Source organism: Hyperoodon ampullatus (genome assembly GCF_949752795.1).
Source record: "Hyperoodon ampullatus genome assembly, chromosome: 4".
In the NCBI taxonomy this organism is placed as follows: domain Eukaryota; kingdom Metazoa; phylum Chordata; class Mammalia; order Artiodactyla; family Ziphiidae; genus Hyperoodon; species Hyperoodon ampullatus.
In genome coordinates, this window is record NC_136917.1 from 80,927,704 (window position 1) to 80,940,623 (window position 12,920).

At 36.1% G+C, this 12,920-nt stretch overlaps 1 protein-coding gene across 6 annotated transcripts in view; it reads right to left on the bottom strand.

Moving 5' to 3' along the window:
- Positions 1 to 6,330: 6,330 nt before the first annotated feature.
- AP3S1 (adaptor related protein complex 3 subunit sigma 1) overlaps positions 6,331 to 12,920 on the bottom strand; it is a gene marked incomplete at both ends in the record, with an annotated part of 67,370 nt that continues 60,780 nt past the window's right edge. For 5 of the 6 annotated variants that reach the window (XM_079702946.1, XM_079702943.1, XM_079702945.1 and 2 more), the window contains one exon: positions 6,331 to 6,953. In XM_079702946.1, the coding sequence (XP_079559072.1) occupies positions 6,825 to 6,953 (129 nt within the window). Of the gene's footprint in view, positions 6,954 to 8,402; positions 8,451 to 12,920 lie in introns of all 6 variants that reach the window. The other variant, XM_079702941.1, reaches the window with a different exon arrangement.

The window sequence follows — 12,920 nt, forward strand, 5'->3', positions numbered from 1 at the left end:
TGGCCGCTGAGCCTGCGCGTCTGGAGCCTGTGCTCCGCAACGGGAGAGGCCACAACAGTGAGAGGCCCGCATACCACAAAAAAAAAAAAAAGAGGGAGGGACACTTACATTGCAGGCTGGACCTGCTGCTGATCCCTTTCCTGTTCTGGGTCTCACTCAAATCTAGAAGCTGTTTGGATGAATGGGTTGGAATAGTGTTTCCAGTATAAAATATGCTGCCTCCAGAACCTGAAGAGTCCCACCAACCTCTATGTTTGCTTCTGAGTGGGGGAGCTGTGAAATACAATACTTTGTTTTTTACTTTGAAGGGATAGGTTGGCATATCCTAGATCATCAGATCCCTAAAAACTTCACTGATGTGGTAGGGCCCTGAATCTTCACAGGGCTTATCTTCCACCCATGGAGGGCATGTATCTTACCAAAGGCTTCGATGTGCTTGCAACTCCTTGTTCATCCAGTTCAAGTAACACAATGTTATCAAAATGTGGACCAATGTGATAGTATATGCAGATGACCCAGATCCTTTCTGACTATGTTATGTTCTGAGGGCGAGTTACTATCCATAGTACACTGTTGTGTATCCATAATGTGAACTTTCTGGTCCTCCCACCTAACAAGGATGGAAAAGAAGGCATTTACCAGGTCAATGGCCATATACCATCTATCTGAGACCTTGTTAATCTTCTCTAACAAAGATGCCACATCTGGTACAACACCTACAATTAGAGCTAAAACTTGGTCCAGTTTTCAGTAGTCCACTGTCATCCTCCAGGATCCACCTGTAGGGAACTGGTCAATAAATGGGTATGTGATGGAGGCCACCATTTTAAAATCTTTTAGGTCTTTAAGTGTCGTACTAATCTCTCTCCTCCCCAAGACGCAATATCATTATTTCCTATCTTGGCTGTGAGTATGGGGCAATTGCAAAGCTTCCACTTAAGTCTTTCTTTCTATAATAGCTCTTATGCCACAGATAACTGTCCATGCCAGTTATATTCGGGTATGGGGGAAAAATGACCAATAGGTGGATTTGTAGACCTGGCAGACTCACTATGAGCTATACCTGGGCCAGGACTAAATTTATTACCTAGCCCCCATATGCTCCCACTGTAATGGGGGCAGGGACCAAGTGATGATATTTGGTCCCTAGTTATCAGTGTCAGCTTGGAAACTGTGCCCCAAAGTCCTCAAAACATTGGGTATTTTCCATTTCCCAGTGTATGGTTATCCAAGTAAATAAGTCCCTTTAAGGAAGTAGTTGAAAAATCATTAATATTATGCACTTGCCATGGTGTGCAGGGTCCTTCCTCCTGGAGATTTGGTCCTTCTGTCAATCAATGAGTTTTGGGTCTGAGAACTGGCTCAGGACCAGAAACTGGAACAAAAGTAATGACTTTATTGTGGTGGCTGCTCTCAACCTCCCGATCATCCATTTTTTAGTTCTTTAGATTATCTAGATTGGGCAACGCCCTTACTGGCTGACCATCTACCTTGTACCTACCAAAGCTTCGTTCCGTTAACCATCTCTATAGCTCTCTGTGGATCAGGATCTTTGGTTGCCACTCTGACCCTGCAGTTCATTAAGATAATTAAACCACTATGCACCTCCTGGTTAAGTGCCACAACCTGGCATCTATTATTTCACGATCTCATCATCCCCACTGATATCAGGGCACCCAGCTCTGTGGCAGCATTTCCTACTATTAAGTCCTGGCCTTCAGAAGACAGCCACTACCGAGTTTCTAAATGATGCCAGTGTCCCTATAAACAGTGACATATTCCTTCCTGCTTTGGTAAATGGAGGAACTTCCAGGCTGTCTTACCTTACACAGTATATTCGCTTTAGCCCACACACTTCTCTAAGGTTTGTAATCTCTTCTTCCCCTTGTCTGCTTGGAGGTTCTGTTATACTTCACTTACCTGGGCCAAGTGTAGTGGCTCAGCCTTTCTCCAAGCTTCCAAGAACTACCCTAGCAGTGTGTCAGCACTGTCTCCTCAGGTCCCTGCCAGTGTTAAATGTTCTGTCATTGGAGGGCTTACATATAAAACACTCTCCCTCATCCAGCTTTATGTTCCTTCCCCCTTAAGCCAGAACCCTCAGGATCCAGGCCCAAATATATTCTCTTGGCTCTTCCAGGTTTGTTCTGGCAAGGTTCTGCAACAACTTTGGCAGCCCTAGCACTTCCCTGGCCCAATTATATTGTCTCGACCCGACTGGCTTGGTGATCAGAGCAGGTGAGGCAAATCCTCAGGAGGGTGTGTGTTAACCTGCAAGGCAGAAGCTTCTGCATCCTCTCCAAGCAAGGAGGAGGAAGGGAGTGAGTGGTAGCTTAATGGGAAGAAGTGGGCTACTTCTATAGGTCCGTATCCAAGATTTTTGTCCCTGACCTTGGCTTAGCAGACATGATGAGGCTGGAATCCAATCTTCTCTTGAACTTTGCCCATCTTACAGTTAAGGCCTGGGCCTGATCCTCAGCTTTTTCTGTCCTCCAGCTGCAAGAGATGAAAGTCTTTTTATATGTTGTTAAGAAGCCCTTCTGGTCTTCATACATAGCCTTTAATCGGTAATTAATCACCCTCAGCATTTCTCTAATGGAATGAATGCCTGTAAGAACAGCCATCCAATTCCATACTCTTCATAATTACTAGTTCTCTTATATTTCTCAAATGCCTGAGACACTGTCCCTACCAAGGCATTCCCAGTTCACCATCAGTGAAAGTTTCAACAATTACACTGCTACGGCATGCTAGTGGTGAACCATGCTCCACCTGCCACCAGTAACATGGTCTTCTGTTGCCAGCCTGCCAGTGGGTGGTCCAGCCCTAAAATCTCATTTTGGAATCTGCTTCCTCAGACCATTCTTGGCTCTAACTGTTTTAGATGGGCTCCCCTGAAAACCAGACTGAGATAGTGATTTGGATGCAAGCTAATCACTGTGATATGCCATTGGGATCAAAGCCTGAAATCTAAAGGAAGTAGGATGAGGCAGAGGGAAGCGTTAAACTGCAATGCAGTCACGACAAAGGCTTTAGCTGATCCCATGGGTAGCACTGGAGCTGGGATGGCCTTTCCGAGTTGTCCTGCCTTAGCCAAGTGGGTTGGGCTTTTATAACTTGGATGTAGGATGTCTTTGGAGAGGAGTCGTCATGACTTCAAGTGAAGTAGCTCCCTTCAGCTGGTGGCAATTCTCAGCAACTCAGCTGAGTGCTCGTAGCCACCGACACTGCCAGCAGCGGAGGAAATGAGTGCTTCAGTCCTAAAGGATGCATGCCACAGCATCCACTACAGGCACCGAGGCACCTTCTCCTCTGCTTTACCCCAGAGTCCACATGCACAGCCTCGGAATTCTAAAATATCACCAGTACCAGGATTACAGAAAACAATTTAATTTGGGAGGTGGGCAGGGAAGGTCTTTTAGTCTTTAGTGGTGTATAGTCAAGAGTTTTAAAGTCATGTGAAGCAGTTCCCTTTTGGGTGATTATGCCACCAACTCATCACATAGTTCAATTTATCTGCTTTGCTTTTAATTTTTAGGGTTTACTTTTTTAAAATTTAAGTTTGATTACTAATTACTTAAAATATTTACAGGGTTTCAAAACAAGGTACATTCTAAGAAGTCTAGCTTCTATCCCCACACTTCTGCCCTGTTTCCTCCTTCTCACTATGTATATAATATATATGTTGTATATATGTGTATGTATGTATGTGCGTATATATATACGGCTTATCCTTTCATTTAGAAGTACACACAACACACACACCACTCACTCTCCCTTTTTCTTACATAACTGGTAGCATACTGTGATGGTTAATTTTGTGTGTCAACTTGACTGGGGCATGCGGGTGCCCAGACATTTGGTCAAACATTCTGGGTGTTTCTGTAAGGGTGTTTTTGGTTGAGAGTAACATTTAAATCAGTAAACTGAGTAAAGCAGATTGCCCTCCCTAATGTGGATGGGCCTCACACAATCAGTTGAAGGTATGAATATAATTAAAAGGCTGACCTCTGTCCAAGTATGAGAAATTCCTCCTTCCTGACTGCCTTCAAGCTAGGACATCGGCACTTTCCTGCCTTCAGACTTTGAGTTTTATAATAAATCTCTTATTTAAACAAAATCACCAACTTGATGATTTTATTTAAAAAGATTTATTATAAGGAATGCGCCCCTGTGATTATGGAAGCTTATAAGTCTCAAGGTCTGCAGGGTGAGTTGACAAGCTGGAGACCCAGAGAGCCTAAGATGGAGTTCCAGTCCAAATCTGAAGGCTGGAAAACCAGGAGAGCTGATGGTATAGTTCCAGTCTGAAGGCTGGCAGGCTTGATACACAGGATGAACCCATGTTTCAGTTCAAGACTGAAGGCAGGAAAAAGCCAACATCCCAGTTTGAAGGCAGTCAGGCAGGAGGAATTCTTTCTTACTTGGATGAGGGTCAGCCCTTTTATTCTATGCAGGCCTTCAACTGACTGGACGAGGCCCACCCACATTAAAAAGGGCAATCTGCTTTACTCAGTCTACTGAGTTAAATGTCAATCTCATTACACACACACACACACACACACACACACACACACACAAAATACTGGTTCTGGAGAACCCTAATACACACACCATCAATATACTTTTTTCCATCTTGATTTTTTTTCACTTAACATTATATTCTAGGGATCAATTTTCAGCAATACAGAGAGATATTTTTCATTTTGATAGCTTCATAGGACTCCACAATGTGGATGTAATCCAGCTTTTCAACCAATCTCCTTCTAATGGACATTTGGGTCATTCCAGTCCTTTGCTATTACAACTAGTGTGGTAGTTACAATAATTTATTCAACCATTTCCTTACTGGTGGGCATTTAAGATATCTCCAGTTTATTATTATTTTGTTTTAAAAAGTTGATGAAATAATTACCTTTGTATATAAAGATATCCAGGAATGCTAAGAGAATAGAGAGTTCCCAAAGTGAGTCACAGGGTACGTATGATATGTGTATTCTTGATTTTTAAAAATTTCCACAGAACTTGGCATATTCTTATTTTTTTAAGTTACAGTAAATTACATTCCCACGAGCAATGTATGATAGTTCTCATTCCTCACATCCTCTCCAACACTGGATACTGTCACCCCTTTTAATTTTTGCTAATATGACAGGTGAAAATAAAATCTAATTGTCCTTTAAACTTGCATTCCCTGGCTACTAGTGAAATTAAGCATTTCTACATATTTAGCGGTCACTGAGAATTAGTTTTCTATGACTTGCCTATTTCTGTCATTTGCACATGACTGGGTTTTCTTTTTCATACTAGAATATAGTAAAAGATGAAACCCTTTTGACTATTTCTTGAGGTTAAAGTATGATCCGGCCCAGAAGTTTCCCTAATTTTGGTACATTCTAACCAAATCAAAACTTAAATCTTTCCATAATCCACCCCCACCCCCCAAAAAAAGGGAAAAGAGAAAAGTGTGGTACTGCATATATGTCCATGAGGACAGGGACTTGTTCACCTGGCACATTCAAATGACTGAAGACCAGGGACCTCCCTGCATGTTCTGCTTTGCATAACCTTCCTCTAGGACTTTTATACATCTCTGAACTGATGGAAATCCCAATAATCACAGACTGAGTTTCCTGTTGCCTCAGTAGGATGAGGTTTAGAGTCAGATTAATTTTATTTAGAAAAAACAGTGACTTTTCTTACACCCTAGAGCTTGGAGTAAAATTCATACATGCCACACATCTAAGGAAATGTTTCAAAAAATAATATTTGGGGAGGGAGGACTAGAATTAGAAGGAAAACCTTAGTCTAACTGGAAGAAGAATCCCACTCATGAATCCCAAGATAAGATTAAATAAGAAAATGTGGGCAAATTATGAGAAACCAGAATATGAGAGTATTAGGACTTAAGAAAGTCTTGACTTTGGGATGAAACAAGCGGGGCCCCAAAGGGTTTTGTGTTCAAAAGCAACTAAGTATTTGCTATGAAATTATTTTTCATCATCTCAGCAAGAAGGGATCAGATGCAAGACTTAAACCTATGTGTATAAAACGGATTTTGCAATTTCTCAATAAGGATTTTAGAAAAGATTTGTCATCTCCCACTCCAGATCTCATCCTACACAATATACAATGAGATACACTACTCTTGACTTGTGAAATAATCGAGTTTTAGAATAATGAGGTTCTGAATATTAAAAATATAAGTATAAATTAAATAAATCAACATTAACAGCTGCTTAACAGTGATAAAATATACTTTTATTTACTTCGTTGAGTCAGAGGGTCGTAAAAAAAATTATTGCTAAAGTAGATACCAGGCAAACAGAACGGTGCTTTAGAAGTCCAGTTACCTTGGAGTTTATTTAAACTAAGAGAAAAAGGTCATAATGTTTTCATGCAATACATACTTCATTCTTTAAATAACAATTCTGACAAATAACAGAGAGAATTAAGGAATGCTGTATTTGTGATCCATACAAAACACCAACATTATGGTTATACATAATTTAAAGAAATGTCCCAAACACTTTTCAAAATACTGTAGTAGCCAATACATAGAGGCATGCCTTAGGTGGCCATAGGAATGCAGTTTAGAAAATAAAGAAAAAAATCACACTGTAACTACTCAATTTCTTCAAAATCACTGAGCAAGAAAAGCAACAATGAACTTCCATACTGATTTTACATAACTTCTATACAGTACCTTGACTTAAATCCAAGAGCAAAAGTTAAGACTCTCCTCCTCTATTTTTGGTAAACAACTGCATGGTAAACTTAGATGACATTTCCCCCGGATTTTACCTGGGAGTGGCCTTTTAAATTTTTTATTTAAAAGAGGGCAGGTTTGGCACTTTTATACTGATGTCACCAATGTTAATATTTCTTGGGATCTCAGGAAGATTCATATTCTTTACAGCTGATACAGCACGGGCTGGAGCTCCCGCTAAGCCAGCCTGTATACAGAAGCAAATAAAAGAAAAAGAAAATGTACAGCTCAGGTGCAGCCCATCACAAAACACTAAAACTGGAGGACAATGATAAAAGAGTTTCATAAAACAAGCTTAGAGACCAGATGGTAGTTTGAATTGGTATGGAATGGTTACTTTGAAATACTAATCTATAAAGAGAAAACAGTTGACACCTTAAAAAATACAGTGAATACATGCAATGATAACAATGTAAAGATTTAAATACAAATTAACCTGTACTACAGAAACATCACACACAATATTCAAATGACAAAGCTAGATCTTCACTTATATTTTGATTTAACGGACTTATGATATAAGCATAAAGCATATTTTACATTAGTTTCCTTATTAGACATCTCTTGCAACAACTGTGATAGATTTTGGGTTTTTGTTTTTCAACTGTCATGTATTATTAATATATGCTGTGAAATAAAAACTGAAAGTAATAAATCATGTTCGTTTAGTTTCTTAGGGCTAAACCCTTAAAACATTTCAAAACAATAAAGTTTTTAAAAATTATTTTTTAAAATTGTAGAGGCTCTTCTAAACTTTTCTAGGAAAGTTCTAGGACATTTAAAAAAAAAATCAGGCTTTTAAAGTGAAGCCTCAGGACTTCCCTGGTGGTCCAGTGGTTAAGACTTTGCCTTCCAATGCAGGGGGTGCGGGTTTGATCCCTGTTCGGGGAGCTAAGATCCCACATGCCTCGAAGCCAAAAAACCAAAACATAAAACAGAAACAATATTGTAACAAATTCAATAAAAATTAAAAAAAAATAAAGTGAAGCCTCAATCCAAAGAGAACGGTTCTGCCTAAAAATGAAACTGCAAGAAGAGGATCAATCCAACCCTTCAATGAATTAGTAAAAATATAATGATTAAAAATATTTTGTCATATAAAGTAGATTCAACATATGTTCAGTTTACAATATACAAATTTAGAGAAAGAACAGTATAAATGCAAAAGGTAGGATGTATATAAATAAATGAATTCTAAAATTTCCAATACCATTAGTGTACAATATTTGGCTTTCATCTTAGTTGGAAAATTTATAATTTGTGAAATAATTTTGAGAGAAAATATGCTTAAAAATAAAGAAAAATGCATATATATCACTTTTCTCAAATAGCTACATCAACAGTCTTCATATTTTTATGATTTAATTTATATACCAATTAGATTTCATCAATTTTTATTCAGGTTATGTAATAAAGCCAACAAACAGATGTGAATTCAGTGTCATACATTATCTTGCACAAAAGCAATGAAGTAACAAAAACAAATCTTCTACTTTGCTTAGATTACATATATGAGACAGTGTCCATGTAATCAGAAAGATTAGTTTTAATGTCCCTTTTTGTAATTTAGTTTTTTTCTCTCATGTAATCCTACCTCTTTTGTTAATTAAAAAAATAATAATAATAAAGCTGTTACCTGAGAAAAATCTTGAGTGATACAAAATAGGCCAGTGTAAACTATTTGCTGAATAAAGGATACAAACATTGTTAAGCAATGAAATAAAAGCCACGGATTATCAAGTTAGAATTGGAAATAATAGAAAAATCAGTAAAATAGTATTTTATATGGTCCACACAGGCAATGATAAGGGTGATATGGATGAAAAACTCCATACCCAATTAAAGACTGAATAGGGTTGGAGAATTCAATTTCTATAATTTAATGGAGTGTAGTTGTTTTTGATGTATAACTAAAAATTTGACTGACCTCTACATTTATACCTACCTGAAGCAATGCAGTTTTTGTTATACCCCACCTCTCTCCAACTGCCCCCCAAAAGATGTTGGAGATATAGATGAATATTATTTAGGGTAGCATGAATCATATTCAAAAGGATCTTTAACTTGATCTTTTCAAGTTCAGTGTTTAGCTCCCAAAATTTAGAATGGTTGAGAATCAGAGAAGACTCTAATTCAAAGAGCTTCCTTTTGCTAGGAAGTATGTTGTTTGCCAAGGGAACAAAAATTATTTTACAAACTTACAGATAACCTGGAACTAAGTATCATTTTTCCAGTAGAAGGATTTTATATTTTTTCTAATTAAAAAATCAATTTGCCACTATTTCTACTTTGGAATTTCTATACAGGGTGCTAATTATGAGTAGGCTATAGAAAAGTAATGACAAGGTATTTAACTATAAACATTTTAAAAGGCATGAATTATTCGAGGATTTTATTATTGAGAAAAAGAGAGAAAAGGTAGGGTGTGTATGTGTGTGTCTGTCTGTCTGTTTTACTGGATGCTATGGTTAACATTTATAAGTAGTAAAAATACTTTTTTTAGTATTAAATGTCATTGTCAAGAAGCCTTCTTTTCCATAATACCCTGTACCATGAGCAGCTAAACTAAAGAATAAAACTTCATCCTGTTAAATGTCATTAGATTAAGTCGTTTCTTTGTGACCACAGATGGTGTTGACTGTTAGCTGCTAATGAGAATACATAAAGTCAATATAGCAATTGATTTCAATAGCATACATGTGCCATATTCATATTATGTAAAACCAAAAGAAGTTTCTAAGTCAACAAACTACAATTTCTCTAAACATAAGCAGCAAGCCATAGACATGCAAAGGATGGTAACTACTCAGAACACGCAAATGAATCAAGAGAATCAAATTATTTCTCAAGCATGTTCAATACTTTTGTGTAGTTATGTCACAAATTTAGATGATAGTAAATTAAAAAATTGTAATGTGTACTTCAATTAAGTTTTAATTAAACTAACATTTTAAGAAATCAGATTCTGTAGAATATAAAATGTAAAGAAAAATATGAGAAGGACTGTTGATCACTACTCAGATGCTTAAATGAGCTGTCAATGTTTATATACAAAAACTCAGGGTTTAAAAAAAAAAAACTTCATGTCACTCAGGTAGTTAACACCAGAACTGCTATAAAACACATTTCAGTTTCAGACTTCCACGAACATGAACTCTGAAACATTTTTATTAAAGAATAAAATGTAAAAGAGGTAATTTGCCATTAGGAAATAAGTTTGCCAACACAAAGGTATAAAGGAATTTTCATCTTAGTTAAGATTTTTTTTAGTAAGATATACTCAAAACAACAAGATAACTTTTATTAAACACAATTTTTTTGAACACTATAATTTACAGAAATTAAGTTTACCTGACTTGTTAGTGGTATGTACAATTTAAAATGTAAAAATAAGATAGTTCTGACAGTACAGCATAGTTCTTATAGATTTAAGATTACACAGTTGACATAAAGGAGAAATAAAAAGAATGAAACCCTACTGGAGAAATAACTTGTTTCCATCTATGTTGTTATACTTGAGCACCACCATGGCAGGTAAACTGCAGCAACTCCACTAACAAAAACAAATACATGAATCCAAAGCAGTTAAGAGTATGAATCGGATGGAAGAATGAAGTACAGCATATAAAAGAATGGTCATGTTTTCTCTCCCATGAGATTAAATAAATTAACAGAATTAAGAGAAAGAAAACAAAATGAAGTCTGCAAGTATACCAAAATGAGGCCAAACAGAAGACTTATACAGACATACTCTCAGAAATTTCAAGCACTTGAATCACAAAGATAGTAATGGATGGATATGATTTGTTTTTGATTTTGTTTTTAAATTGCCAGACCCAAAAATAAACAAAATATGTGCAAGCGAAACTGAAAAAGCAGCATTACTAAAATATATTTCAAAGAATCTGAAGACTCCCTTTTCCTCATGCAATAAGCAATTAGCTTTCTCCAAGGGAAAAGGAAAGAACCTAGATATTTACTTCATCTAACACATAAAATATCCTACCATCTTAAAATATTTTTTCAAGCTTGATATATAGCATAATAAGATGGTAGTTGAAATAATTTGTACATACTAAAACCTTTACCCACCCATCCTGCTGGAAGTTGCTATATGCACATTCATAATTTTGACCTAACAGCAAAGTGAAAGAACATCAACATTAATAAACACAGTATTAAATGGTTTCAGACTCAAAATCATTAACAAAATAATGGCAGATTTTGAAAGCATGCTTTGAGCAGAATAGAGAATGTCAATATTTTAATTTCTGAATTTAAGGCAGAATAACTTTTAAACTGGGGACAGCTTTGCTCTTTGCTTTAAAGGCAGTGCTTTAATACTGCAATTATAAACAGATTAGAAATGCTGATGACGGTCCTCTAGTAAGCAAGAACTATGGCATTTTATGAAAATTTTTATCAAAATGAGAATATTAAAAAATTGTTAAACCTTTCAGTACTAGTCATTTTATGTAATCTTAAATTACAGCTTTAATTTCTAGCATAGGATTTACCTGTGTGAAATAAATATAGCAGACCAATGTCATTTATGGATTTAATATAAATAGTTTTGACCCTCACAAGTGACCTCAAGGGTCCTCATCATAATTTTGAATAAGAGAGTAACTGTGCATGTCAAAGTAGAGGGGCAGAACCAACTCACAAGCTGGCTTTCCAACATCTGTATCTTAGGGCCGCTTTTCTTGTTCTCTATTCTTTGAAAATAGATACTTGATTAAAAAAAAAAAAAGCAAATTACTAGTTCTAGTGATGGAAGACCTAAGTGATTGATGGTTCTTTGGTAGAAAAAGCAATTTAACATAAATTAAAGACTGGAACATAGAAACTGGCAGTAATTGAGATCAATGGAGTAAATGAGACCATTACATATTTTCTATTCCCAGGATAAAGTAATACAGATCCAGGGTCCAAAAGTGGTGTCCCTAGCTTCATGATACATAGCCCACTAACTTGGGATAAGAAATTGTAAAGCTACCTGTATGTTGCTGCTTCTTAAACACATCCAGAAAGTAGTAATTTAGTGTCTAAAAGGCAATGCCAAATTCCCAGTGGCATTTTTCTAATTACTAAAGTGGTTAATCTAACTTGTTAAGTTTACACATTTTTTTCCCTGCATGACACTCAATAAAGTATTTTCATTTTGAAATTTTTAAATGGAAGTATATAAACATTTTCATTTTTTTGAAATGGCTTTGTACAAAAAAGTTGTTCATCACCATCTCTACATGGAAATGTTTAAAGAGTAATTCACACAGGTAACTTATGGTGTGTAAAATGCACAGGAACTAGCAGAGAAAATTTAGTTTTGTACAGCTAGGAGTCTATTTAAAACATTTCCAATTTTTGCCAATATGCTTTTCAAAAATTTTCAGGGTTTACAATACCTTATTGAGTCTTACTATGATATGTTTGGATATCAGAAGGTTGCTACAGTGAAGATCCATTTTATTTTGGTCAATATATTTAATTCCATGTTTTAGAGTACTTATTTCTATTTTAGAAGATTTCTGATCTTACTTTTTGTTGGCTACTTCTAATATTCACCTGTTAGTCAAAACTGCAAAAGCAATTGTTAAGACTTTGGAACTGAAAACCATTAGGTGGGGAGAAGGGGACTATTTAACAGTCACTGTTCTAAGCCTTTACCAGTTCCCACTTTGTATGCTAATCTCTAAAGGTTCAGCTTTTGGTTTGTAAATTCACAGCTTCCAAAACCCAGCATACAATTTTATGTTAGAATCCTAATTTAGAAACATGGGGGAAAAAAATCTGTGAGAGCTAAATTAAGGTTCTGCCATATGATGCTAAAAATAAACTCTGATTTACATACAAAGTAAATTGTCATTTCTACAAATGTAATTTGTCAGTTAAATGACAATGTTTAAAAAAAAAGAACAAAAAAACTTAAACTTTCCTTTTACAATGCAGGCACACAAAACAGAACAAACATGACATCAATGATATACTAGTAAAATACACTAAGTCCAATAAAAGATGAATAAACTACAAGGAGAAACTAGAATGGAAAATAGGCTACAGGGACTATATGGGTTCATTAACACAAAGAATTTTTGAGTCTGGCCTAAATAATTAATTGCCTTTGACATCATTTTGCTTTCCCTTTGTTAAA